The sequence below is a fragment of the Rhinatrema bivittatum genome, chromosome 4 (genome assembly GCF_901001135.1).
Source record: "Rhinatrema bivittatum chromosome 4, aRhiBiv1.1, whole genome shotgun sequence".
Lineage (NCBI taxonomy): Eukaryota > Metazoa > Chordata > Amphibia > Gymnophiona > Rhinatrematidae > Rhinatrema > Rhinatrema bivittatum.
In genome coordinates this window covers 393,531,307-393,559,063 of record NC_042618.1, presented here as the reverse complement: position 1 = coordinate 393,559,063, position 27,757 = coordinate 393,531,307, and the positions used below count along the sequence as shown (strand labels likewise).

The 27,757-nt window shown below is 44.2% G+C and overlaps 1 protein-coding gene across 2 annotated transcripts; it reads right to left on the bottom strand.

Moving 5' to 3' along the window:
- Positions 1-675: 675 nt before the first annotated feature.
- LOC115089542 (protein S100-A5-like) lies at positions 676-27,525 on the bottom strand. 2 transcript variants are annotated; one of them, XM_029597602.1, is made up of 3 exons: positions 27,419-27,525; positions 4,624-4,780; positions 676-1,037 (listed from the first exon to the last, which is right to left on the bottom strand). In XM_029597602.1, the coding sequence occupies exons 1-3, from the start codon at positions 27,487-27,489 to the stop codon at positions 879-881; spliced, it is 387 nt and encodes a 128-aa protein (XP_029453462.1). In that variant the 5' UTR covers positions 27,490-27,525; the 3' UTR covers positions 676-878. The 2 variants fall into 2 exon arrangements, with proteins under 2 accessions (XP_029453462.1, XP_029453463.1); XM_029597603.1 differs by lacking the exon at positions 27,419-27,525 and adding an exon at positions 9,807-9,944.
- Positions 27,526-27,757: the final 232 nt, after the last annotated feature.

The following is a 27,757-nucleotide window of genomic DNA, read 5'->3' as shown; positions in this document are numbered from 1 at the left end:
ATATGCATGAGAAATATTTGTATACACAGGAGGTAGTGCATGAAAATAAATCTCATGTATATTCATTAGAGAGATCCTGAAAACCAGACTGGCTGAGGGGGTGGGATGAGGGGGGTCCAAGCATGGTTTGAGCATCCCTGACCTGAAGAAAAGCAGGATTACTATCCATGTTTGTATGTAGTGCAGTAAATCCAGGACTGGATCCGCTTGGTTTGTAAAAATGGAGCCAGACAGCATTACTGCCTGTCACTTGTACTTTTGAAACATTGTGGATGCTTTTAAATTTAATCCTGGTTCTCCTGATCATACTCTTGTTGGTTTTAACCATTTACCATAATAAACAAAATTCTAAAAGTCTGTTATTTGTCCTGTTCATTTGTTTTGAATAGTTTGTAAACTCTATGGAGTAGGGACTGTGTATTTGTTCAGCACTGAGTATATCTAGTAGTGCTACAGAAATAATAAGAAGTAGTAGTGGAAGTGGATACAGTTTTCTTTACAATATTGTTCAGCAATCTGCTTCTTTATTGGACATATCCTGAGCATATGGAATTAGGAGCCCGCTGGTACCAGTATATTAAAATGACAAGAAAGCAGTGACATTTTTAGTTTAGTTGTGCGTCATTTCTCATCTGAAACTCCAAACCCCCCCATCCCCCACAATTTCATGTAGTTTCATTTCTACATTTTAGTGCAGACTAGAATGCTTTCATGCATGCTAAAATGCAAAAGCAAATTGAAACAAAACAACAAAAAACAGCAAACGGCAACAAAACCCAAGGTTTTCTCATGGACAACTCTAATGATAATTGGATATCACTCTCTATTTTATTACTCCCAGGCTTGATATTTCTTGGGTTACATCTGCAGGTTAGTGTTTAATTCTCTTCATCCTGAGCAAGGTTAACAAATGAAGAATCCACAGCAACTGCAAAATTTCCAATAAATGCCATGAATTCTTTGAAGTCAACTTCTCCTTTTCCATTGTTGTTCAGAGTGCTGAGGACCTGAGTGAAACTGCTGTTGCCCTCCAAGCACTAATTTAAAAACAACAACAACAAAAAAAAACAAAACAAAACAGAATTGATTGTGCTCACATAACAAATCATATACAGATAAAACAAGAAAATTAATAAAAACATGGCAGTGATTTGCTTGAATATTTTTTAAACATCAAAAGGAGGAGAATAATTTTTATCTTCACTCATTCCCAGTACAGAATATAGATTTTATTTTTTAAGTATTAACCATTAAAAAAATTAATCAAGTTTTCCCAATCTCTTTAGTTCTGGGATTAGTTTTGCTAGGGAGGGCCAAACTCATTACATGGACCAGAGGCTGAAGGGAAGATTTGCAGCTGAATTCTTTTAGTACTTCTACAGAAATTCCATCATTTCTCAAACTGATTCACAACCTCTATGAAACAGGACAATTTATCTCTAGAAATCCTCTGCCAGATCCCAGTAAATGTTCTGTGGGTCACCAACCATTTGCTCAAGATCTGTTGCAAAATATCGATGGACTTTTCTATGGATAGAAACATAGACCATATGGCCCATCCAGTCTGTCCACCCACATCTCCTGCTCAGTTTTATAGTCCTTTTCTCTACCTCTGTGCTTGTCCCACATTTTCTTGAATTCTGTAATGTCCTTGTTTCTACCACCTCCACAAGGAGGCTGTTCCCTGAGTTCACTATCCTCTCTGTAAAGAAATATTTCCTTAGATTATTCCTGAATCTACCACCTTTCACTCTAATCCCATGACCCCTCATTCTAGTGCCTCCTTTCTGTTGAATGAGACCTTCCTCCTGTATATTATTTATTGCTTGGAGGTAATTACATTTCCCTCCTTTTGTTCAAGGTATACATGTTTAGATGTGTACGAATGCTCCCATATACTTTAAGTTGAAAACCATTGACCTTTAGTAGCTGCCCACTGGACTGTCTCCATCTTGTTTATAGTTCTTTTGAAGGTTTAGTCTCCAGAATTGTACACAGTATTCCAAATGAAGTCTCGCCAGGGACTTACACAGAGGCAATATCGCCTAATTTTTCCTGCTGGTTATTTCTCTCCCAATCAGCTAATTTTTCCTGTTGGTTATTTCTCTCCCTATGGCTTTTACCATCACTTTTTTTTACCTGTTTGGCCATTTTAAAATCATCAGATATGATCATCCCCCTGATCTCACTCTTGTTTTATGCACAGAACTTCATCCCCCTATATCAGTGGTTCTCAACCCTGTCCTGGGGACCCCCCCAGCCAGTCGGGTTTTCAGGATATCCTCAATGAATATGCATGAGAGAAAATTTGCATGTTATGGAGGCAGTGTATGCAAATTTTCTCTCATGCATATTCATTGTGGATATCCTGAAAACCCGACTAGCTGGGGGGGTCCCCAGGACAGGGTTGAGAACCACTGCCCTATATTGTACTGCTCCCTTGGTTTTTGCAATCCAAATGCATGACCCTGCATTTTTTTTAACATTAAATCTTAGCTGCCATACGCTATACAAGGGATGACGAACTCCAGTCCTCGAATGCCACAAACAGCCCAGGTTATCAGGATATCTACAATGAATATGCATGAGAAAGATCTGCATGCACTGCCTCCATTGTATGCAAATTTATTTCATGCATATTCATTGTGGATATCCTGAAAACCTGATCTGTTTGTGGCACTCAAGGACTGTTCACCATCACTGAGCTAGACCATTCCTCAAACTTCACTAGATCTTTCCTCATGTTTTCCACACTTTCCAGGGTGTCAACCATGTTGCAGATTTTGATATTACATGTAAAAATAAACCTTTTCAAATAGCCTTGCTGCAATATTGTTTATGAAAACGTTTAAGAGAATTGGATCTCAATCAAATGCTCATATTTTTTTAAACTTAAACTGAACAGATATAAACCTGATTCAAGTCTGAATTAGGGATGGGCATTCAGGAGAAACAAAATAGGAAATAAGATGAAATTTCCTATTTTCTTTTGGATGATTTTCAAAACAGACCAAGTTAAATTCCAACAAAATCCTGTTTCCTTTTGAAAACCTTTTTTTTAAAAAAAGTCATTGGTCAGGCCTAGGCTTAGGCCCAGGCCCGAAGCCAGAGCCTCACCTAGGAGTAGGCTGAGACCCAAATCAGGGGTCCTGGCCTTTGCCCAATAGCGGCACTGGCGCCTGGGCCTCAAATAGGCATAGACTGACAAAGGAGCTGCAGTCTACCCAAGCACAATGCCGGAGTCTCGGCCTAAGCCCTGATTCTATGCCGGAGCCTAGGCCAAGACCTGAACAAAGGCCCAGGCCCGGGAAATTCCCCACTGACCCCAGCTCACAAACTTACCAAATCTGATGCCTTATCCTGGCTCGGTCCCAATGCCAAGACCTGGCTAGAAGGCTAGGTCTCGATGTTAGGGCCCATCCTGGAGTTTGGTTCCTAAAGCCTAGGCTAGGGCCTGAGCTACCAATGCTGCTGCCCAGCCCAAAGGCTAGGTCCTGATGCCAAGGCCTCAGCCCGGTCCCAGGCCTGATGCCAGGGTCCGGCATGGATGCTGGGTCCCAACACCGGAACCTCGGCCCAGGGTCAGGCCCTGGCTCAGAGCCCAGACCTCAAGAGCTCCCCTTCTGCATCTTCTTTCTTTGGTTCTTATTTGCCAGTTGACGCCGTCTGCTGGGGTCATTGCGCTAGAGTTAACTCTGACATAACCTCCCCAGCAGAGGGCACCATTTGATGTACGACAGTTGAATTAGCTGCCATACATCAAAATGTCGCCTCCATTGGGGAGGATTCACCAGAGTTAACTCAGGCACATTGACCCCAGCAGACAACGTCAGTTGGTGCAGAACTCTGGCCTAAGCCAAGACCCAGGCATCAGGACTCAGATCAGGCCTGGGTACAGACCCTGGCCTAGGCCAAGGCTAGGTGTGGGGTCCCAGCCTCCATGCCTGGGCCTTGCAAAGAGCCTAGGCCGAGGTCAAGGCAACCTACCATGGCCTAGATCTATGCAAGGACAAGGCTTCAGGACCAGCTGGCCCCGGCACCTAGGCTCAGGCCAATGCCTCGACCTTCAGTAGGCTTAGGCTACAGTAGGTTGCCGTGACCTTGGCCTAGGCCTCCTGCAATGCCCCAGCTTGGACCCTGGTCTAGGCCTCATATGAGGATCCCCCAGACCAGGTAAGTGGGGGCTGGCCCTGGCATTTTTCCGGGTGGAAGGAATGGGAGGGGGGGCATGGGAGGCCCTGGGAGGCCCCTTTCTTTTTTTTTTTTTTCCGTTTTAGGATATTTTTTTCAATGTTTATTTCATTTTTTTAATGAAATAAACATTCCATAAAATAAAAATTTGTGGGGAAAAAAAATCCCCTAAATATGAAACAAAAAAACAATACAAAATTTCCCCCCCTTCCTATTCAGGGTTATTCTGAATTGGCAGTGGAGGACTCATCCTTCTTTACTCGTGGCCCAAGTGCCTGGTCTGATATGCGATATATCTGAATCTCACTGGTCTAAATGGACAAGAGACTTGACCAAACAGCCCCCTGTGTAGCAACCCTTAGCACAGGAGCAGCCTAAATTTGTTTTTAATGAATTGATTTAGAAAAAAAAAAAAAGGAATAAATAACTTACCGAATTTAAGGTCGGCATTTCTTTTCTCAATAGTTGCTTAAGTTCCTTTATCTCCAAACAGAGTAGATTGCCTCCTTTGCCAGAATATTTATAGAATGTCTTTATCAAAATAGCTATCGATTTTTCTGTGGAAGTTTGGGCATCAAACTTGGGCATGCTGTAAATTTAAGAGGGAAGAAAATGTGATGCTGTAATGAAAACACAAGTGTTATACTCAGGCAAGAAAGCAAATAGATATCTTGGTAGCTTGCTTTGGCTTTAGGATTTTTAGAGTACTTTTGTTGTTCTCGGTTCTGGAATTGATCCCTTTGGGGCTGAATTTCACAGTCGATCTGACCTGGGGCATTTTTTTGGTACAGAAGTGAGCCGTGGACAATTTGGCTCAGCTGAGGAGTCTGAGAAAAACTCACTCATGCAACAGGTGCAAAGCTCAAGGTTTTATAAAAAGAAAATAACACATCCATCCATTTTTAATTTAGTTTTGAGGCCACAAATTCTAAATAAGAAATCCAATAAAAACTTTCTTCCAAGGTGTTTTTTTTTAAGTGCCACGTCATCAGTGTAAAATGCCTTTTGCCATCGCCTTGTCCATCTGCCTGCACACATGTATCAGAGGCCCTCTCCGGGGATGGATTCGGCTGATATATGTTAGGAGAGTTCCAGCTGTCCTTCATATCCACCCACAGAAAGCATGCCCAATAGATGTGCCGGGACAGTGTGTATCATACCTGGATTTGCAGGAGTAGAAACACACCTCTGTGCCACACTCCAACTGTGAACATTTTTCAGCTCATCTGTGCTTGGCTTGTAGCATTATATATTAACTTCTGACTGCTGAATGCATCTGTACATTTTTCAGAATGAAATCCTACGTTTTTTTGTATTTGAAAGTAGAAAGCGAAGATGTAATGTATCTCACATTAATGGGGCTGCATTAATGTTCACACATTTTAACAGGTTATGCAACTGTGTTCATAAGTAATGAACTGATTTGCATTTTGAAGCTTATTACCTATTTTGCCTAGATTTTTCTGCTGTCTCTGCTGCAGCTGAATGCATTTAATTGCAAATAACTCTGCATAGCCAAAAACCCCTTGCGGGATGGGGAGAGGGAAAAGGGGAGCCCTAGCTGGACCCTGGTATGCTATAGAGACAAAGATAATAGTTTTGTTTTATTTATTTATTTATTTGGATTTATTAACCACCTTTTTGAATACGAAACTCACACAAAGCGGTTTACAGTATTAGAACAACAGCAGATGAACAGAGGTCATTTGCAGCTTTATGAAAGAGCAAGGAGCACAAATAAAGCAGTAAAAATCACAATTTAACAGCAAAAAGAGGTGTACCTTAGGACTAAAATTTAAATTAACAAACACTGAATATGCTCTATGGGCAACACAGTGGAAATATTAGTGATTAACTCAAAAGATAAAATAAATAATACTGTAGCAAACTCTTGCTTGTAGCACCATGTTTAAGCAGCACATTTAAGGCATTTGAAATGATGCTAGGCTGTGTCTGTAATCATTTAGCATCTTTGCATTCCCAGTTGGATATTAATTAAGGTAAAATCACTTACGGGCCGATACAGTAAAAGTCTCCCAGCACGCGCAGAGGCCACTCTCCTGTGCGCGCGATTCTGTAGTCAAATGAGGGCCCGCGGCAAAAAGAGGCGCTAGGGACACTAGCGCGTCCCTAGCGCCTCTTTTTGGACAGGAGCAGCGGCTGTCAGCGGGTTTGACAGCCGACGCTCAATTTTGCCGGCGTCTTTTCTCAAACCCGCTGACAGCCATGGGTTCGGAAACCGGACGCCGGCAAAATTGAGCGTCCGGTTTTTAACCCGCGAGCCGCAGGCCGATTTCAAAATTTTTTTTTTTTAACTTTGCATGGGCATTCCTTGACTCAAACTTGAAATTTGCGCATAAATACTTATGCGCTCTGGCACGCACTGGAGTCTCCTACTGCGTAACTTTACTTCTGCTATGGATAACGTGTAAGTTGTAAAACAAAAAAATCTACACAGATCAGTGGGATTTTAAGGGTTGGGTCTAACAGGGGAGAAGGAAGTGTATTAATCTAAGGGGATTTGGAAGTCCTATACCTCATCTGGGCGAACTGGGAACAAACTGGGAAAATTGGCAATGGTGTCAGCACACATGACTTTTAAAATACCCCCGTTCAAGTGGTAGAAGCGGCAATTGCACACACAAGTGTGTGTCCACTTAAAATTACGTGCACATGTGCGTGCGGTCTGGCTATTTTATAACATGCATGCATATATGCAATTATGTTATAAAATGGCCTCGTCTCTGAGAGTGGGCCGACGAATGTGCACACATGTGCACCAGTGAGCTGTTTAAAAGTTGCCATCATAGATAATATCCAAGAGTATACATATTCCACCCCTCCCCTGTTCATGGGCATCCATAATTTGCATCCAGCTTTGATCCAGAAACTATACATAATCAAGGCTGGATTTAAATTATGGATGCTCATAGGCAACAGGGGAGGGGTGAAGTAGGTGGGGACCCTGCTTCCCCTCCATGAAATCATCAGAAGTAATGGCAAGGGAGTGGCCCTGGTCACATCCTTCCCTTTTCAACCACCCCTCCTCATTTCTGAGTTGCCCTGCCGTTTGTTATATAGAGCGATGGCAGCAGCCCTAAACATACCAGGGTCCGACTCCACAGCAGCAGCAACAACTCCAAAATAAGACTTCAGCCTGGAGTTTCCTGCAGTTACCCACTGTACCTTCACAGGCTCTATTGCGGCCCCAACCTCTCCTCCTGTGTGGATTTTCATTTACAATGTGTAACCCTGACTAGGGTCACCAAGCAGTGTGCTATAAATTTCTGGAGGGCTCGAGCTTTCCAGGTTCATTAAGGAGTGTGCTCAGAGGCTTCCTGCTCTCTAAAAGGTTATCTAAAGGACAGTGAGTTCTGGTAATGCTGAGCTCATGTAGTGTAGAGCCCCTTAGCTACAACTGGTGGAAATGGCGACTCTCTTCCACTACGGTGGTTCGAGTTTCCGAGTGGCAGTGGGGTAGGTACTGGAGTCGAGTTGCAACTAAAGGGGGTTCCACATATTGCCCTCTTCCCGACTGGGTAATTTAGAAGAAATGGGAAATCCCACCCATCCAATGGAGCTCCCAGAGGTTGGGAGGGGAAGCAGGGAGTAAGAAAGATATTATGTAGGAAAGAATCGTTTAAAATTAACAAAAGCTTTATTGTGGTAACAATTATGAAATGCAAATAAAAAAAAATGTAAATAGCTGGCAATGATGTTAAAACCAATTTCAACAGCTATTGTGTACTAACAGTAAATGCAATTCACTTTAAATCTTTTGCAATTGAGATATCAGAACAATTATCAGAACAATCTTTACCTACAGTCACTATGGTAATTAGCATTTTCTTCTGTTGCTCTCAAAAGAAGCAATATGCATTCAAAACAGTTATCCAGGCAAGTCATAATATTGTCCATTCTTGTTCTTTGTACTGTATTTTACTTAACACCAATGCATTCTCTGAAATTGATGAGTTGTACTGCTCTTTAACTTGCAGTATCTTTGAACTTTTTTTTCTTATGTAACTATAATTTTCTTCCTGTAATTCTGTTATGTATTTCTTTTGTTTTTGAGTGAGTGTCACTGGTGTCTGGCCAGATCTAGGCTGTTGTGAGGGTGCAAACTTAGCTATAGGATGCAGGGTGTGATGTCTCTGATGCTCTAAATAGGTACTTGTGGCACTAATTGAGAGCAAAATACTCCTGGTTTTGTGGCTCTGGTCTTCTTCTCTTTGGTTACCTTTCAGGAACTGCAGGAACAACCTACTGGCCTGACTTTAAAAAAATAAAAAAGAGAAGCTGCCTCTCATTGTATATCTTCCAGCAATCTACCAGTGGCCCTATTATGGGGCGGATTTTCAGACTCTGCGAATAGGCCTACTTTTGTTTGCGCTCCAGGCGCAAACAAAAGTACGCTGGATTTTAGTAGATACGCGCGGAGCCGCGCGTATCTGCTAAAAACCTGGATCGGCGCGCGCAAGGCTATCGATTTTGTATAGCCGGCGCGCGCCGAGCCGTGCAGCCTACCCCCGTTCCCTCCAAGGCCGCTCCGAAATCGGAGCGGCCTTGGAGGGAATCCTCTAACGCCCTCCCCTCACCTTCCCCTCCCTTCCTCTACCTAACCCACCCGCCCGGCCCTGTCTACACCCCCCCCTAACCTTTCTCCGGGGATTTACGCCTCCCGGAGGGAGGCGTAAATCCCCGCGCGTCAGCGGGCCTCCTGCGCGCCGGGCCGCGACCTGGGGGCGGGTACGGAGGGCGCGGCCACGCCCCCGGGCCGTAGCCACGCCCCCGTACCCGCCCCCACAACGCTGCCGACACGCCCCGAAAACGCCGCGACGACCGGGACCGCCCCCCGACACGCCCCCCTCGGAGAACCCCGGGACTTACGCGAGTCCCGGGGCTCTGCGCGCGCCGGTAGGCCTATGTAAAATAGGCGCACCGGCGCGCAGGGCCCTGCTCGCGTAAATCTGGGCGGATTTACGCGAGCAGGGCTTTTAAAATCCGCCCCTATGTGTGCAACAGGAACCTACCATGTACTGAAATTCTAACTAATAAAATAAAAGGATAAGCAATTGTCCTTAACTACTGGTCCTTTCTCTTCCTGTGGGAACAGAAAATATTTTTATTATTTTTCCAGTCACTTTTTCAAAATGTCCCACTCCTTCCTTGTGCAGAGAGGAATTTGTCTGAATTTGGAATCTCCTTTAGAAGCCTGGCTCTTTGCCTGGCTTAGTAAAATAAAACCAATTTAATTGTCCTGCTTAATGTAATTGACTTCACCAAACAGTAACACTGGCTCAAAACATTGATTTTTCTTCAATGGCATTACTTCTCAGTATATAGAAGGCAAAATAGGGTAAAGTCACTTCTCACTGATTCAGTCCAGCTTTTTCCCCTTTGTCCCTTCAGGCAGAAAAGTTTCATACTGGGAGATAACTCGCTTCAGAACTATGACACACTTATGCACTTAATTCTCCCCTTCTGCTTGCAATATTTGTGACTTTACAGTTTTCCCAGTCACATTTTAATTTGTAAATCACTCCTGAATAAAACAGGTAAATTTCAAATTCCTGTTCATTTAATTATTTTTTAACTTTGTATTTCCTCTTTACCTTGACAGCGAATTTTCTTATTTTCAAAGTCTCCTCCACTTTGGGCTTTAACAATGACAGAATTTCTCTCTCTGTTCCCACTATTTCTGTCTCAATCAAACAAGGTTTTCTCCTTTTTCCCTGATTCCAAGGCAGAGCTCCAGCTGTAAGCTCCTGCCTCTGCACAATATCAGTCTCTTTCTGCACATGGCTTTTTTTTCCACAAGGAAGATTACTGCCCTGAATGAGGTCACAAAACAGAAAATAGTTCCTCACAAATGCTAATATATCCTTAAACACATCTTACTGGACTCCTTTATATAACCTCCTTAAGATGGCAGAAGTCTGACAATTAATATCATCCAGTTAGAACTTTTGTTAATCACAGTACTAAACTTTTATGAAACACAGTCAACTCACAGCTCTTTGATTCTTCCACAGCCTTGTTACAAAAAAACTAAGCATGCGGCTTTCTTGCAACTAATGTCAGTGTCTATGCAAATTAGCCTGTCACAGGGGACATGTGGAACCTTGTGGTGTCAGCTGAATGGTACAGCTCCTTGACCTCTCATATTTATTTATTTATTTATTTATTTATTTATTTATTTAATGCTTTTTATATACCGGCATTCGTAGGACACATCATGTCGGTTTACATGTAACTGTGAAAGGAAATTACAATGAACGCTGATAGCAGTTTAACTAGATAACATAAGAAAGTACATATTTAAGAGATGAGTAACGAGCAAGGAAAATTATGTTGTACATATTGGATATTTAACTTATCCAAAAATTAAATTAAATAAACTTAAGTGAAAAAACTTGTGAAACTTAAAATACAATCTTAGGTAGATATTAGAAAAGATGATATTATGTACACATGACGGCCAGGGTTAAGGAGGGGGGGGGGGGCTGGGAAGGAAAAATAGAGGGGGGGGGGGGGGGGAAAGGGGGCAGGGATGAGAGTGGGGCAAGGGGAAAAGGGGGATAATAGAGGAAGACATTGTCCGGGGGGGGGGGGGGGGGGGGGGGGAGAAAGGGGGACTCTAGAGGAGGTGAGGGCGTGGGGCAGAGAGGGAGAGCTGTAGTGGTACAGGATGTGGGGTAGGGAGAGGTATCTGGCGGGGCAGAGGGAGCTAAGGTGGTGGGGGTAGATTTGTATTGTCTCCAACTGCTTCCCATGAAAAACCATCCAACTTTATCTTCTAAAACTTTTTTAAAGCTTTGTTTTGAAATAAAAATATGAAGGGATTGTTCAATGCTTGCTCACAACTAGGCTGGCACTGGTTTCAATACTTTTGTTCTGGTTTTCTCAGAGTGATTTACATTACTGGAGATTGTGCTGATGTCACTTCCTTTTTCCCTTCCCTGCAGACCCGGCTGATTCAAAAGGTACAACTGCAACTTCCTCAGTGCACTCTCTTTTGTAGTTGTTTGTTTTTCTGTGAGTCCTGCCTCCTCTGTAATAACAGAAGCTAAATCCTGAGGTGGCTGAAGCCTGCTTTTTGCTGTCCTTTCAGAACCATAGAAGGTAATCAGGCATGGATGAGATAAAAACACAGGCTGGCTCTCTCAGGCTGTCTTTCCCTGTTTTTAACCACTGCAGCGTTTCTGGGATTTCTTTCAACAAGGCATAAAGAATGCAAGTTACAGCTTTTGAGCACTTTTCAAAGGTCCTTCCTGTTAAGGAGGGGGAAAGGGGGGATTCAGGAGATGATGTTTGCAGAGGGATGATGTAATGGTATAGATATGGTATTACTCATAGGAGGTATATGTCCTCTAAGGGTAGATTGGTATTTGATAGAGGTAGGGTGACCAACTGCCTGGTTTTGGACCGGACAGCCCAGTTTTCCAGCTTGTTGTACAGTGTTCAGTTACAAGGGAAACCAGACATTGTAAAACCCGGTCAGGCAAGGCATGGGGCCAATCAGTGGTGGCAGCCTGGCAGCACTCCAAGCACCTGCCTGTTTTCGGGGCTCGGTTTGAATCTCCTCTTTCTCTGCCTCTCCCACAGTTGTGCTGCAATTACAGCTTCATGCTGTCCTCCTGGGAGTCACAGAAGAAGAGGAGAGTCAAACCTGAGCGTCAAAGACAGGCAGGCAGAATCTGCCTAGGAAAAAAATCAACATTCGATTTAAAAGGGAAAAAGGGGGAGGGGCAGCTGTGGCCAGCTGGGCCCCCCCCCCATCCCCATCCCCCCCCCCCCCAAGTGTCTGGTCCTACTCTATGGAAAAGTTGGCAACCCTAGATGAAAGGTTGTTTAATATGCTTTTCTAGACATCTTAAGAGTGTTGGAGCTGGATGTTGGGAGCATAAGGACTCCTCCTATAGAGGTGATTTCTGCAAAGATTCCCACCGCCATCCAGAAGGAGGTCCTGAAGTCAAAGTGACATTGCCCTTTCTGGGGAAGCTTCAGGAAAGAATCTTTGACTCATGTTGCCCAGGAGGCCTTGGGGCTAATTGGGAGTGAGTGTAATTTCTTCCTTAAAGAAGGTTATTTGAAGAAGAAGGTTTCTGCTGTATTTTGTTTGAGATTTTGGACTGTATCATGTGATTCAACTGAAGATTTCTCCTTGAAGAATTGTTTTACCTTTGAATGTTCAATACATTTTCTCATTTGGATCAAAGACCTGGTGAGGACCTTGAACTGCTTTGTGGTACAGTAAACCTTCCCAGAGACTGATCTGGTCCCCGTTGTCAATCCCTGGAGGACCCTGATTGTTCCAGGAGCTGCAGCAATGCAAATAACCCCTTCTACAGCCTCTGAAGGTGACCCCCAAAGAAAAGGGGGTTACACATGGAAACTTACATGAGAGAGTTGGGACTGCAGTCTGTCATCATGCTGCAGGAAGCCCTGCAATGAATTATTTTTGGAGTTGCTGCTACTATACTGCTGTGGGGTTCAGGTTGTCGCTGCAGGCATGGATGGTGACATGCCAGCGGCAGCAACACTCTGGCACCTATCAAAATTTGGTGCTGGAGGTAGTTGCCTATATTGCCTATATCTAAATTTGGGCCTTCTCTAGAGCCTACCTTAATCCATTGTATCGCAGGTATTGAAAAGGTTACTTTTCTCTGAAGAACAATTTGGACACATCACAAGATTTAGAACTCAATTGGACTTACTATAATGTTAATCTACCTGATAATCTATATTAATATGGATAATTTTGAGTATCTTTGTGGTCTTTTCTTTTCACATTAAAAGGTATTATTTTCCACACTTTGTGCTGCAAGATACATATATATTATATAGTTCTCATCTGACACTCTTGCTTAAATAAAAAGATTAAGAAAAAAGATGAAGTGGAAACTCTAAAGTAATTTTGTGACGGGATAAGCAGCCTTCATATCAGGTAGAATTAGAAATGCGATTTAGAATAGCAGTTTAATAAAACCACAGTGAGGTCCATACCCTTGATACGAATTTTCACTGCTGCTGGGAGATTATATACAATGATACATGTGGATGATACAGAATGAATTCCCCTCCTCCCCGCATAAAGTCTTCAGATATAGATCATGAGTTTCTATTAAAGAATAAAGGAATCAAAATAGGATAATAGTTAACACTTGCTCTATAGACTAATGTGAAAATATAACTAGAAAAAGACATATTTAGGGCATCAGTAATAAGTGTGAATGATGTCATAACTATCTGATGTGAATGATGTCATAACCTGCATTGACTGCCTGTTAAATGGAGAGTGCGCGATAGATTGGTGACAATTGATTTTAGGCTACTGAAGAACCCCTCTCGTTGTGTATTAAGGGAGTATATTGAATTCTATACCCCTGCGAGAGCTCTGAGGTCAGAGAGTACTAATTTGTTGGGTTATTCCCCCGGGTAAAAAATTTAGTGGGTCTCAAATGAGGGCAAAAGCGTTTTCTTCAGCAGCAGTTGCTGAATGGAGCAAGTTGCCAGTTGCGCTTTGGTGGGAACAGGATTTAAAGGTGTTCAGAAAGGCTTTGAAGACATTGGGGCCGATGCAATACAGTGCGCCCAGCTGAGCACACTGTTTTAACCCACAGTTGGATGCAGGTTGTGTAGGCGCAACCAAATCCCCATATACAATAAGGGAATTAACACCTCCACAATACATGTCTTACGCACTGGGAAATTAATAGTGCTCATCACATGCAAATGCATGTGAATGAGGCTAGTAGTTATTTATTCCCGATGCAAAATAAAAATGTGCGTCCAATACGCACATTTTTGTGCTCAGAAATTAACGCTTTCTCGGAGCAGGCGCTAAATTCTGAGCTCCCCAAAAAATTGTACTTCTTCCGACTTAATATTATGGCGATATTAAGTCGAGGAACAAAAGAGAGTTAGGAAAAAAAATTTCCCTCCTTGACTGTAAGTCTTGTCTGACCTGCCCTAAATTCCCTCCCCCTGATATCCAGCATAGCTCTCTGCTTCAACGGCAGGGGAAAAGAAAAACTGATACTTCACGCATATCCAGCATAACTTCAACGGCAGGGGAGAAGAAAAAAGGATTCACACTCACAAAGCGGGGAGTAGCTGGCTTGTTACGGCGGTTACTACCCCAAACCAAATGTGCCTGATACTTCACTTTCGATGCATATCCAGCATAGCTCTCTGCTTCAACGGCAGGGGAGAAGAAAAAAACTGATACCTCACGCATATCCAGCATAGCTCCCTGCTTCAACGGCAGGGGAGAAGATAAACAACCAATAAGGGCTGTATAACATAATCTGGGTAAAAACAAATAAGCATGGGTTTAGCTTGCTTATTGCGGCGGTTACTACCCCTACTACCTCTAACTAATCAAGCTAGATATTTCACTTGGATGCAGCTCCATCACCGCTCTCTACATTAATGGCGGGGGTGGAAGGGAATTAGAACCAAGAGCTAAGAGAAACAGATAAGTATAAGAGAAAAAATGAGGGAAGCTTGCTGGGCAGACTGGATGGGCCATTTGGTCTTCTTCTGCCGTCATTTCTATGTTTCTATGTTTCTATGTTTAGGGCAGGTCAGAAGGAGTGAATAAATCAATATTAAAATGTCGGGCCCTTAATATTAATTTATTCACTCCTTTACTTATTGCCCATTGGTCAGCCTTCTGAAAGGTGATTGATCCTTTCACTGACAGTGGGAGGGAGCTTAAGGCAGGTCAGACATGAGTGCCGGCAGTCAGGTTCAGAAAATGGACGCTGAATTTAGCAGCGTCCATTTTCCTAATCTGTGGATGTGCACCAGGTAGGAAAATGGACACTGATAAATTCAACGTCCATTTTCTTAACCGGCAGACAGCCGCCGACAGCGGGCCTCTCTCGGCACGCTGTCAAGGAGGGGCTGGAGGCACGCAATCGCTCCTAGCGCCTCCTTGACAGCGCAAGCCCTAATTTAAATATTGCATCACGCCCCCAGGAAAGGTGCCTGGGGGCACGTTAGGAAAGCGGGGAGCTTTCAGCGCACTTTTTTTTGCATCGGCCCCATTGTTGTTTGTTGAGGTATTTGGGTGAGGCAGCTTGATGCAAATTTTACGATTTTGCACATGTATTTTGTATGTTTTAAATATGTTTGTTTTATATGTTTATTTATTTTATGTTCTATATAATGTTCTTATTGTATTATTTTATTGTGGATGTTCAATTGTAATCCGCACAGAACATATTCTTTGGAAATAGCAGAATATAAGTACTTTTAAATAAATTAATAAAATAAATAAATAGCAATCAGGCAGCCATATTGTTTCTAGAGAAAACTGGAACCTTAGTAGGTTGTGATAACTTTTATTTGATCAACATAAGAAGAGATTGAAGTACATGAGGATTCAAGACCACATTGATCCCTTAATTAATTTAACTTATAATATATTCCACCTGGCCTGATACTTCAAAGCAGATTACATTCAGGTTCTGCAGGTATTTCCCTATTCCCAGAGTGGCCGATGGAATAATCTTCATGGAAAGCGAGCGCTGACTTTTCAGCACCCGCTTTCTTAACGCATGCTTGGCGCCCGCAAGGGGGCGCCATGCAATATGTAAATTAGGGGGTCACGCTAGGAAGGAGGTGCTAGGGTCACTTGTGCGATCTTAGCGCCTCTTTGCTAACGCGACCCGCTGTGGCTGCTGGTTATGAAGACCGACGCCGGTGAACTCGGCCTCGGTTTTCATTTCTGGCAGACAAGCAGGTTATGAAAACCGAGGCCGAGTTTACCGGCATTGGTCTTCATAACTCGGTGGTCTGCCGAGTTATTTTATTTTTTTTACTTTAAAAAAGAAGTACAGAAAAGCATTTTTTTCTGCTTTTCTGTACTTTTCTTCAATGCGCTCAGCTATTAATGCCTGCTCCAGGCAGGCGTTAATATCTGAGCGATAAACGTGTGTCTGAGATGCACATTTATTTTTTTGCATTTGGAGTGAATGAGTAATAGCCTCATTCACATGCACTTGAGTGCTAACTCATTCACTCCGCATCGGACGCACGTTAAATAGGCGCTAATCCCCCTATTGCATTAGGGGGTGGATTAGCGCCTATTTAATCCACGTCCGACAGTGAGTTAAACAGTGCGCTCGGCTGAGTGACCCCCTTAGATTGTAAACTCTCTGGGGCCAATGCAATATAGTGCTGAGTGCACTGTTTATCCAAATAACTTGGATAAACTCAGTCAGCACTGTATTGCATCTGCCCCAGAGAGTTTACAATCTAAGGGGGGGTCATTCACTAAGCCATGGCATTTCCCCTGGAGAGAAAAACACTGTGGGGGTTTACTAAACTGCAGTACTCATGCTTCTATGGTCCTTTTAGAAACTGTCTGGGATCATTAGGATTGGCATTAGTATTCTGATGCTCCTAGGGAAAGTTAGCTACAACTCCTGAACCCTAGCTTCTCTGTTATACAGCCTGCTGCTCTACTCATCTAGGCCTCTTCTCTGAGGGTATGTGTGTGTGTGTGTGTGTGTGTGTAGAGAACCAACAAGAAAGATGAGCTAAAGTTATTTGGATAAACCGCTCCTATGGCTGACAGGATATATGCTTGGCAGTATGGACCAGGAATAAGTGGGCATACTGGATAGGCCATTTAGTCTTTTTCTGTCATCATCTCCTGTGTTATGAAGTTACTAAGCTGAACAGTCTCCCGCAGTTCAGCAGGTTCATTACTGCCATGGCTTTAGTGTTTCCCCACTGAACAGCTCAGTGCACTCACATCCAATTAGATTAGTTTTCTTCCTCACTATCCATGCCACAATATTTAATTAAAGGCTTTTTTGTTTTGAAACTTTACAGCATGTTCCACTCACTTACATTTTTGAACATTCTTACAACACAACTTGGCAAGAGCACCCTGGGCTGAATTCCAGATTAATGTGATCAACCCACTGGAACAAAAAGAGTTCCTATTGACATGGCAATATGGCCAGCAGCCTGCCAAATCTCTCTTGGATACCAAATACACAGAAAGACAGGGAATGTAACAGCATCTTCTTGTTATCAATGCCATTCACCATGATACAGTTTCTTGAGTAAGAAATAAGACACCCCAAGCTATAGATTGCATAATCACAAATCTTTATAAAGCACACGGCATGCACTTTAGTCACCATGGTAGCAGGTTTATTGTACAAACCACCAACTCTGAAGTATCCAAATTCTGCTATTAAATATTCAAAGCCCAAGTATGCAAGTATTTTTATTTTTTTACAATATGCTCAAGCGTTGTCATTGAAATTTGCTTCTCTTTGACAATTCTTGCTGAAATTAGAGATCTGATTAGAGATTACTGAAACTAATGTATTCATTTAAGTTTATTTACTGCTAACAAGAAGCCGGGGCCTCACCTAGGACATAGGCCGAGGCTCAAAGCAGGGGCCATGGCCTAGGCCTGAGTGCGATGTCAGGATGTCGGTGGAGGCACAGGCCAAGGCCGGAGCCTTGGCCGAGACCCCCAAAAATTAAACAAAAAAACCCCAAAAACTGACTTTATCCATTGGGTATCCAATGAAGGCTGAGTCCTGATGCCGGGGCCTCAGCATAGGCTGGGGCCCAGACCCAGGCCCAACGCTGCGAATTGGCCCGGAGGTTGGATTCCAACACCTGGGCCAAGGCCAGAGTAAGGCCCAGACCTCAGAGCCTCTTCTTGGTCCTCTTTGTTTTTTGGCACTTGCTAGCCAAATGACGCTGTCTGCTGGGGTTGCACTGGAATTAATTAACTCCGGGCTAGATCACAGCATCAGGCCTGGGTCCAGGCCCTGGCTAGACTGAGGCCCGAGCATCGGGACCCAGCCTCCAGGCCAGGTTGTGGCTTCAGGCTTGAGTCCATGCCCCAAGGCCCAGACATCGAGACCTGACCTCTGGGACAAGCCAAAGCCCTCTGCCTCGAGTAGGCCAAGGTCACTGCAACCTACTGCGCCCTCAGCCTATGCAAGGCCGAAGCTGGCAGATCCCTACTGGACTGGATAAGTGGGGATCGGGGGGGATCCTGGTCCTAGCATTTTTTTGGGTGGGCAGGCAGGAGGCCCTGGGAGGTCTCATTTTCATTTTTTGGGTTTTTTAAAATTGTTTGATTCGTTTTTTTCTCAGAATGTAAACAAATCAAACAATCCATGAACCAAAATTTGTGGGGGAAAAAACCTCCCGAAAATGAACAGAAAAGAAACATTTATTTTTTTCTTCTGCACATTCCTAGCCTTGAAGTCTGTTCTTAAACTTAACAGGGCCAAATCATAACTTATCTTTCTTCTAAGCTTCCATGTCCCCTTCCTTATTTTTCTATCTCCATGGATAACACTATATTTCTCCCAGGCCCCACAACCTTGTTGTCAACTTTACCTCCTCTTTCTCCTTCTCTGTACACATTCAAAACAACACTAAATGATATAATTAATTTTTCTATAACATTATCAAAATCATTGGCCGATGCAATAAGATGTGCGTTAAAGCGGGCATTCATATTTGGTGCCTGTTTTCCTAATTAATGCCCAGCCACATCCCCTGTGCATCCAATGCAGAATATAAATGAAGGGCTGCATAAAAAAGGACATGCTAGGGAAGAATTGTGCATCCCTAGCACGCAAATGCATCGGGCACCCACAATTGCAACAGGCACTCAATAAAAGCATCTGGTTTTATCCCGCTTCTGGTCAATTTTGCTGAGGTTGCTGGATGCCCATAGCTAAATACCCCTTGCTATTGGGCATGTAAATTATACGTGTAAATTGTGAGGGGTAGATTTTAAAAAAGAGCGCGATCGCGTACATTTGTTCGCGCAGCAGGCGCAAACAAAAGTACGCTGGATTTTATAAGATACACGCATAGCCGTGCGTATCTTATAAAATCCTGGATCGGCGTGCGCAAGGCTGCCGATTTTGGGCAGCCTGCGCGCGCCGAGCTACGCAGCCTGCCTCCGTTCCCTCCTAGGCTGCTCTGAAATAGGAGCGGCCTCGGAGGGAACTTTCTTTTGCCCTCCCCTCCCCTTCCCCTCCCTTCCCCTATCTAACCCACCCCCCCGGCCCTATCTAAACCCCCCCCCTTACCTTTGTCCCTCGATTTACGCCTGCTAGAAGCAGACGTAAATCTACGTGCGCCAGCAGACTGCTGGCGCGCCGTCATCCGACCCGGGGGCTGGTCCGGAGGCCTCGACCACGCCCCCGGGCCGGCACCACCCTGGCCCCGCCCCCGAATCCCTGCATCCCGCCCCCAACACTCCCCCAACATGCCCCCGACACGCCCCCTTAAAAAAACCCTGGGACTTACGCGCGTCCCGGGGCTCTGTGCGCGCCGGCGGCCTATGCAAAATAGGTGCGCCGGCGCTCGAGGGCCCTGCTCGCGTAAATCCGGGTAGATTTACGCGAGCAGGGCATTTAAAATCCGCCCGTGAATGTATATTGTGCTTCCAGAATTCTTTTCTTAAATCAAACTCATATATCTTTATTTTTAAACACCGCAAGCAGTAAATTTAAGTGTCACAATGATACTAACTAGGAAGAATCACAGAAGACCATATTTTTAAATTTCTCATGAGCCCTTGACTCATGGATTGACTTAACACCACCTCCAGGGCTGAAGTTAAATTTACTGCATTAAAAAGTATGCGTTAGGCGCCCTGTGATTTTTTTGTTTCGGGGGTTAATAGCTAATAGCTTCATCTACTTGGAATTTACATGTAATGAGCACTATCGGCTATGTTATTTGTTTGGGTACGAGTTTTGGATGTGCTAATCTCCTTATTGCATCAGGTGTGAGTCTAGTATATCCAAAATGCGCATAAACCTGTGCGCTAGACTGGGCGCACTTTATTGCATCGGCACCTCAGTTAGGAGCATACGGGGATTTCCCCCCCTTTTTTTATTGCATGCTATTTTATGATAGTGCCCACTAAAATAAATAAAAACATAAGTAAACCCCCTCCTCTGGGCTTAGCAGCAGTCCCTCTAGACCCCTCCCCACAAAAAAAAAGAATCTCCTCTGGGCTTAGCATTAGCCACCCCACCCCCACTGCTTCTTACCCCATCCATGGGTCTTCCTCAAGGGGCAGGAACAATCCCTAGATTAGGGCTTCCCAAAGCAGTCCTGGGGACTCCATAGCCAGTCAGGTTTTCAGGCTATCCACAATGAATATGCAAGAGATAAATTTGCATATCATGGAGACTCAGTATATGCAAATTTATCTCATGCATATATGACGGGGTCCAAGCTGTCACTAATATTTCCCTTGTCATGTGGATATTTAGTAGGTGTAGGAGGGTTTTTTATATTTTTTATTCCTCTCTGTGTGGAAACCCCTACCTTTTTGGAGGTATGGCATCTGGGGTATATATTTCCCTGGAGCATGCTCAGAACTTCAGTGGGAAGGAGGAGCTGAGAGAGGGTAGAGGGCTGAAGATAGAGATTTCCCCAGAATCTCAAGGAAACAGTAGATTGAAGGTAGTAGTGGAAAGGAGAGGAGGTGATCCCTTCAGGATTTCCATTATCTTGCAGAGCTTTGGATCTCCTCCAGGATCTATAAGGAGGAGAGAGGAGAATAGGACTTTCTACAGGGTCCCAAAGGACAACAGTTGACTACTTTTTGGATGGGGTTTTGTTCATCATTTTTGCATTCGGATACTGAATGACTTTTGGATAAACGATATTTTGGACTTTGACTTGACCAGTTTGAAGGGAAGGGCATACCCCCAGTATCCCAGAGGATTGGGGCAAGGATCTGGTTGCCTGAGCAACCTGAAGAAGCAAGGGTAAGAAGATTTTGATACTTTTTGATACAAGGACTCAAAAGGCTGTACCCCACTGAGACAGTGTGATACAGTTTTTCCAGTTTGAAGAAAAGTTAAAACGTGGATCAATTGAAGTTGAATGGTTTTGTACATGGGGACAGTTGTCCTGCAGTTTTTGTGCTTAGGGATTTTCTTCTATTTGGGATTGACTTTATGCTGGAACCCCATTCCAGTTTTCCTACATTGCAAGAGGAGTCGTTTTTCTCCATGGATAATGGTGCAAGAGAAGTGAGAAGGCAGGTAACACTAAGATAGACAAATTGACAATAAGCTTCATTGCTATTACATTTTTTTATGCTAGTCTTGATGTTTGGTATTGAGGCCTGGATTATCCATTTTAAGTTTCAGAAAAGACTGTTTTATTTGAACACCATTCTTGGACTCGGAGTGTATTTTTTTCCTGATTTTCCTACCCTTTTTAGTGGTTGAATTATATGGCTGGACATTGGTGTGAATCCATTTATATACCCTTGTTGCTGTTATTGCCTTCATTGCTCCTTCTCTGGACTGTTTGTCACCTGTTGGAGATCTTCTACCTCCAGTGTGAGCATTGAGAGCGAAGAGTAGAGTGACACGCCAGGGGCTCTGGAAGATTATTCTTCCTCCCCTCCAGACTGAACCCGGACCCGACCACCCCCTTAGCGACGGACAAAGCACCAAATAGGGGAACTAGTTACACATATTCATTGGGAATATCGTGAAAACTCATCTGGCTGGGCAGTCCCCAAGACAGTTTTAGGAAGCCTTACCCTGGATACTCCTGCTCTGCCACTGCCATATTCCAAAATGATGTCAGCTGACCCGAGGCCGGTGCCATGTTGGGTTATAGGCTTTCTCGGAAATGGCATGGCTCTGGTAGGATAGGAGTGACCTTGAAGTGGTCCTACCACATGAAAAAGAATAACGAATGAAGAAAGATGCAGGGGGAGGAGGGGTAATGTTGATAAGCTCAAAGGACCTCTTTTTTTACTTGGGAAGGGGGCTGCCACTATGCCTGGTGTGGCTTTCTTTTTTTTTTTTTTTAATTTGGTGGCAGGGGTTCCTTGCAAAATATAGTGAAATAAAAAAACAAATTAAATTTCATTCATTTTACTTTGCAAACAAAAGGTTAATGAAATAGGAAATTTTGCTGAGCTTTCCTATTTTTTTTTAATGAAAGCACATCCCTAAAATCCGTCCTTTTCTGTTTGAACAGACACAAAGACACTTAACCATAGAGGGTTAACAGTGCGCTCTGTCGGAGCGCACTGTACTGTATCGGCCCGTGAGTTTGTGCACCAAGCTCCTTTTCTGCCATATTCCAGTCCTGCCTAACAAGCCATCTTTTTGAAGTTGCTTTTAAATCTTATCTTTAATTTGCTTAACCTTCTCAGTATTAACTATATTCATGTTTACTTTGGGGTAGATTTTAAAAGGGTGTGCGCGGGCGTACATGTGCGCGCGCTACCTGGCGCGCACGCATGTACACCCGATTTTATAACTTGCATGCGCAAGTTATAAAATCAGGGGTCGTCATGCGCAAGGGGGGGGCACAATTGTGCACCTTGCGTGCGCCAAGAGCGCTGCCTTCCCCCGTACCCTCCCCCTAGCCTGATCTTCCCATCCCTTCCCCTAACCTTTCCCCCCCAGCCCTACTCTACCTCCCTGACTTTTTTCTTACCTTTCGCGCCTGCTTGCCGGCACGCGATACTCCAACACAGCGGCAATGACCACTATGTCAGAGGCCTCTGGCCCTGCCCCCGCTCTGCCCCCGCTCCACCCCAGGACTGTCCCGCCCTGCCCATGCCCCGCTCCCGGACCGCTCCTTTAGTAAAGCCCTGGGTTTTACACGCGTCCCGGGGCTTCACATGTGTCGTCAGGCCTTTTTAAAATAGGCCTAGCATGCGTAAACCCATTTACGCGCATAGAGCTTTGAAAATCCGGCCCTTTATGTAAGAAATACTGCTCCTGAAACAGCTTAGTTTGTCTTTGTGTCTTGTCTAGTTTGTAATGCGCCACTGAGCAGGGATTGTTTCTCATGCGTAACTGTTTAACGCCCATATGTCTAATAGCGCTAATGAAATGATAAGTAGCAGTAGTGGCCTTTTGGTTGTCAGTAAGCATGTTTTGGGCCAGTCTAGCGACTCAGTAGAAATGCTTCATTCTGCCATTTGAAGGGATCTGATTTTGATTCCCAGCTCAACTCTTCAACTTCCTGGGTCAGCCCAGGCTGGGAATGCAACAGAAGCAGGGCTCACAGCCCTGGGGGAAGGGGTGAAACACAGTCACTATGCAATGGTGACACTTAATGGCCAGATTTAGATTATATAATTGCTAGGGATGTGAATCGTTTTTTGACGATTTAAAATATCGTCCGATATATTTTAAATCGTCAAAAATCGTTAAAGGCGATATATAATAGGAATTCCCCTGATTTATCGTCAAAAATCGTAAATTGGGGGAAGGGGGAGGGCGGGAAAACCGGCACACTAAAACAACCCTAAAACCCACCCCGACCCTTTAAAATAAATCCCCCACCCTCCCGAACCCCCCAAAATGTCTTAAATTACCTGGGGTCCAGTGGTTGCAAAATGGCACCGGCCATATGGCCATATTGCCGTACTGCAAAATGGCGCCGGCCGTATGGCCGTATGGCCGGCGCCATTTTGCATTACGGCAACACGATTCGAGTGCAGGAGGTCGTTCCCGGATCCCTTCTGGACTTTTGGCAAGTCTTGTGGGGGTCAGGAGGCCCCCCTAAGCTGGCCAAAAGACCCCGGGGGTCCAGCGGGGGTCTGGGAGCGATCTCCTACGCTCGTGACGTCGGGGGACAGGAACCAAAATGGCGCCGGCGCTACCTTTGCCCTGTCATATGACAGGGCAAAGGTAGCGCCGGCGCCATTTCTATCAACCCGTGGCCTGAGAGTGGAACATCACACCGGGACCCCCCCACTGGACCCCAGGTAATTTAAGACATTTGGGGGGGGGTTTGGGAGGGTGGGGGATTTATTTTAAAGGGTCGGGGTGGGTTTTAGGGTTGTTTTAGTGTGCCCGAGAGTGGAAGATCACACCGGGACCCCCCCACTAGACCCCAGGTAATTTAAGACATTTGGGGGGTTCGAGAGGGTGGGGATTTATTTTAAAGGGTCGGGGTGGGGTTTTAGGGTTGTTTAGTGTGGCCCGAGAGTGGAAGATCACACCGGGACCCCCCCACTAGACCCCAGGTAATTTAAGACATTTTGGGGGGGTTCAGGAGGGTGGGGGATTTATTTTAAAGGGTTGGGGTGGGTTTTAGCGTTGTTTTAGTGTGCCGGTTTTCCCGCCCTCCCCCGATTTACACGATATTTAAAAAAACAAAACTGCGACGATCTGATTCCCTCCCCCCCCAGCCGAAATCGATCGTTAAGACGATCGATCACACGATTCACATCTCTAATAATTGCAGCTCCTAGTGCAGGGGTGGCCAGCTCTGGTCCTCGAGAGCCACAAACAGGTCTGGTTTTGATGTATATCAATGAATACGCATGAGATAGAGCTGGCTGCATTGCCTCCATTGTATGCAAATCCATATCATGCATATTCATTATGGATATTCCGAAAACCAAGGACTGTTTGCGACTCTCGAGGACCAGGCCTCTGGACTAAAATAAGATGGGAGGAATATAAAACAGGGGTAAAATTCCAGGTAATTACTTAGCAATGAGGGCTCATGGAGCCAAGATGGCCACCGCATGAGATGTGTTGAAGGAGCTCTCTCTGTTATATAGAATTTCCTATTTGTATTCCCTGATGAAGTTGGATTCCTTACAAGATGCCTCATACAAAGCGTAAAGTGAAGCTAAAGAACAATTTACCTGTTAAAGAGGAAGGAATTCAGCAAACAAAAATTGAGAGTTTCTTCGAGGTAACCCCAAAGATGCCGGAAGCGAGGGTCGCAGTGGGAGAGAGCCACGAGCTTGGTTCTCTCTCTATGGCCGAGATGATCTCGCTGAGCCTGGGGGCCCCTGAGACGTCGTCACTGCCTCGAGGTCAGGCTGGGGTCGAATTGGATGAAACATCGCGATCTCTGAGGATGAGGAGGACAGAGACCCCAGAGCCTGACGGAGGAAGTGGAGAGGGTGCGAGAGAGGGGGATGGAGGAGCTCCGGTTGGAAGAGTTACCTCCACGCCTAGGCCCCCAGTGGCAGAACCAGCACAGGACATCAAGGAAAGTATCACATCTCAAGAACCGGTAATATTAATGACTGGAACAGTATTTTCTTTGCAAAACCCCCCAATTGTGACGTTAGATTTGTTTTGGAATGCCTTAGTCTCTATATAGAGTCTGCTATATCAATGCTGACACAAGCGTTTTTGGAGACTAACAAAAGTGGATTAAATACCGAAAAGACCGTGAATTTACAACAGGAGAAAGTTGAAAAATTGGAAGAAAAAGTATTAAGGATGGAAAATGTTCAAATCAATTTAATTAAATCAGAAAGTTTTGCAGAGAAAAAATTTGAGAACATTGAGAACTCTCTCCCTTATTTAAATCTTCGGGTAGTTAATTTTCCTTTGATTAAGAAAATGCCTCCGGTGGAGATATTCAGAGAATATATGATGGAATGAATTAAAATCCCTAAGGAAATAACACCTGTGGTTACTAAAGCTTTTTTTGTATCCAGGAAATCTATGTTATTAACTGGAGCAGAAGCACAGGAACAACAATCAATGAATATTTCTGAAATGACTGAGATGTCGTCGCAGACAGAAATTCAAACAAGGGGGAACATTGCTAGTTTCATTTGCCTTTGAGCAGGACAGGAATCTTGTTCTTAAATTTTTCTTTAGAAATAGAATGGCCCAATACTACGGGCAACATGTATGGATTTATCCTGACATAGGCCGCTCTACATGAGAGCGAAGGAAAAAGTGTCTATTAATGAAATCTGAAGTGGCAAACCATGGGGCTAGTATGGTACTAAGGTACCCCTGCAAATGTTTATTAAAATTCCAAGAGGAAAAATATATTTTCCTTGAGCCGGAACAATTAAGGAGTTTTCTGGATGGGAAAGGTTGAAGTGTGAAACTAGTATAAGTAGGGGGATGGCATCTCATGTGATGGTTTGTTCCTTAATTTGTGTGGGAAGTTGAGCTCCTTTATTATTCTTTGTATGTACATCTTGGCTCCATATTTCCTTTGTAGCTAGGGATCTGAATTCTGAAAATATGTTTATTTTGATGCTTATTTTGAAATGTTATGTAGGATCTCTATTCTTTTGACATATGGTTGCAATATATCTGAAAAGGCAAAATTTTTAAAAAAAAGGAATGAAGGCTCATGGTGCCAAATTCCAGCCCTGACTTTGGCTGAGCTAGAAATCCATAGGAGGTGGAGGAAATTGCTGGGTCAAAAAAAAAATATATATAAGTAAGCAAGCATCTGTTATGAAGCAATCTCTTAGCTACAGCAGACTCCTTATTGCAGTCTGACTTTGCTTTATCCCATATATCTTTAATACCAGATGAAACAACTATAGAATGGATGGATTCAGCAGGCAGGGCTGGCTATAAGTGGCGCCCATCCTCAGCCCCTTTGGTGGTGGCAGCTCCGGCACAACGCTACCTCTTTCAGGGATGGAGTGGCTCAGGCACAGCATTCCTCTCTTTCTTCCCCTCCCCTCAGCATCCTTCTCTCTCCTTCCCCAGCATCTCCCTTTCTCTCTCCATACCCTGCCCCCACAACATCAGCAATGACACTTTTTTTTTAGGTGAGGAGGGCACCGTGGGTGTCAAGGGGTCCACTAGACCACAGGGATCTTATTTAGTTGAAGGGGGGGGGGCGGTCCAGGGGGATGGGCTATAGTGGGGTGTGTGGATTCTCCGACAAGTACTTTTGCAACTATGGGCTTCCTTGCAAGGGTGGCTGGGGAGTTGGGACAGGGGGTCTATGCGGATTCCCAGGGGTTTTACTACTTTGGAGGGGTGCTTACTTGGACTGAGCAGCCCCTTTAAGCAATGGTGGCCCCATAGTACCAGGGCCGCCAACGCGCGGTTTGGGAGGGGGGGGGGAGGGGGAGGGAGTTTTCACTGCAGTGGTATTTTTCTCCACGGGATTCACTAAGCGGCAGGTGATTCACCAAGCTGAGGGGGGTCATTTACCTCGGCATGGTGACGCCCTGTTATTTTTCCCTCAGGGAAAAATATTTCAGCTTAGTGAATGACCCCCCCATTATTCCCTTAGACCCTTTAATATATCTGGCCCAATGCTTTTAAATCTCCTTACTGAGCTGATCCATTTCACCTTACCCTTAACATGTCTACAATTTTATTTTTCAACTGATTTTTTTTCCCAAACGTACTCATGTTTGTTCAAGTATAATGATATCTGGCCTTAGTGAAACTTTACATGTCTGCATCTGAGGGTCTGTTACCTGTTCTCCTTCAGGATACCACGAATATACATTTCTTGTAGTTCAGTTGTGATTTCAGTAATAAATTCCATGAACTCTGGAAAGTCCACCTCTCCATCCTCATCCAAATCCATGTACTTCATTGCATCAACCTGAAAAACAGATGAGCATTAAATAATCTTTAGTTTTAATCTTGTGTATCATGTTTACAATGTAAAACAAAGATGTTTAAATTACTGTGCTGGATTTTCACCACACAGATTTTGAATATTTTCATTGGCTTGGTAGTTCCTCCTTTCTCTTTTTTTCCTTCCACCTCACTTTCACAATGTGTAATCAATTATCATCGTCATTCATTTA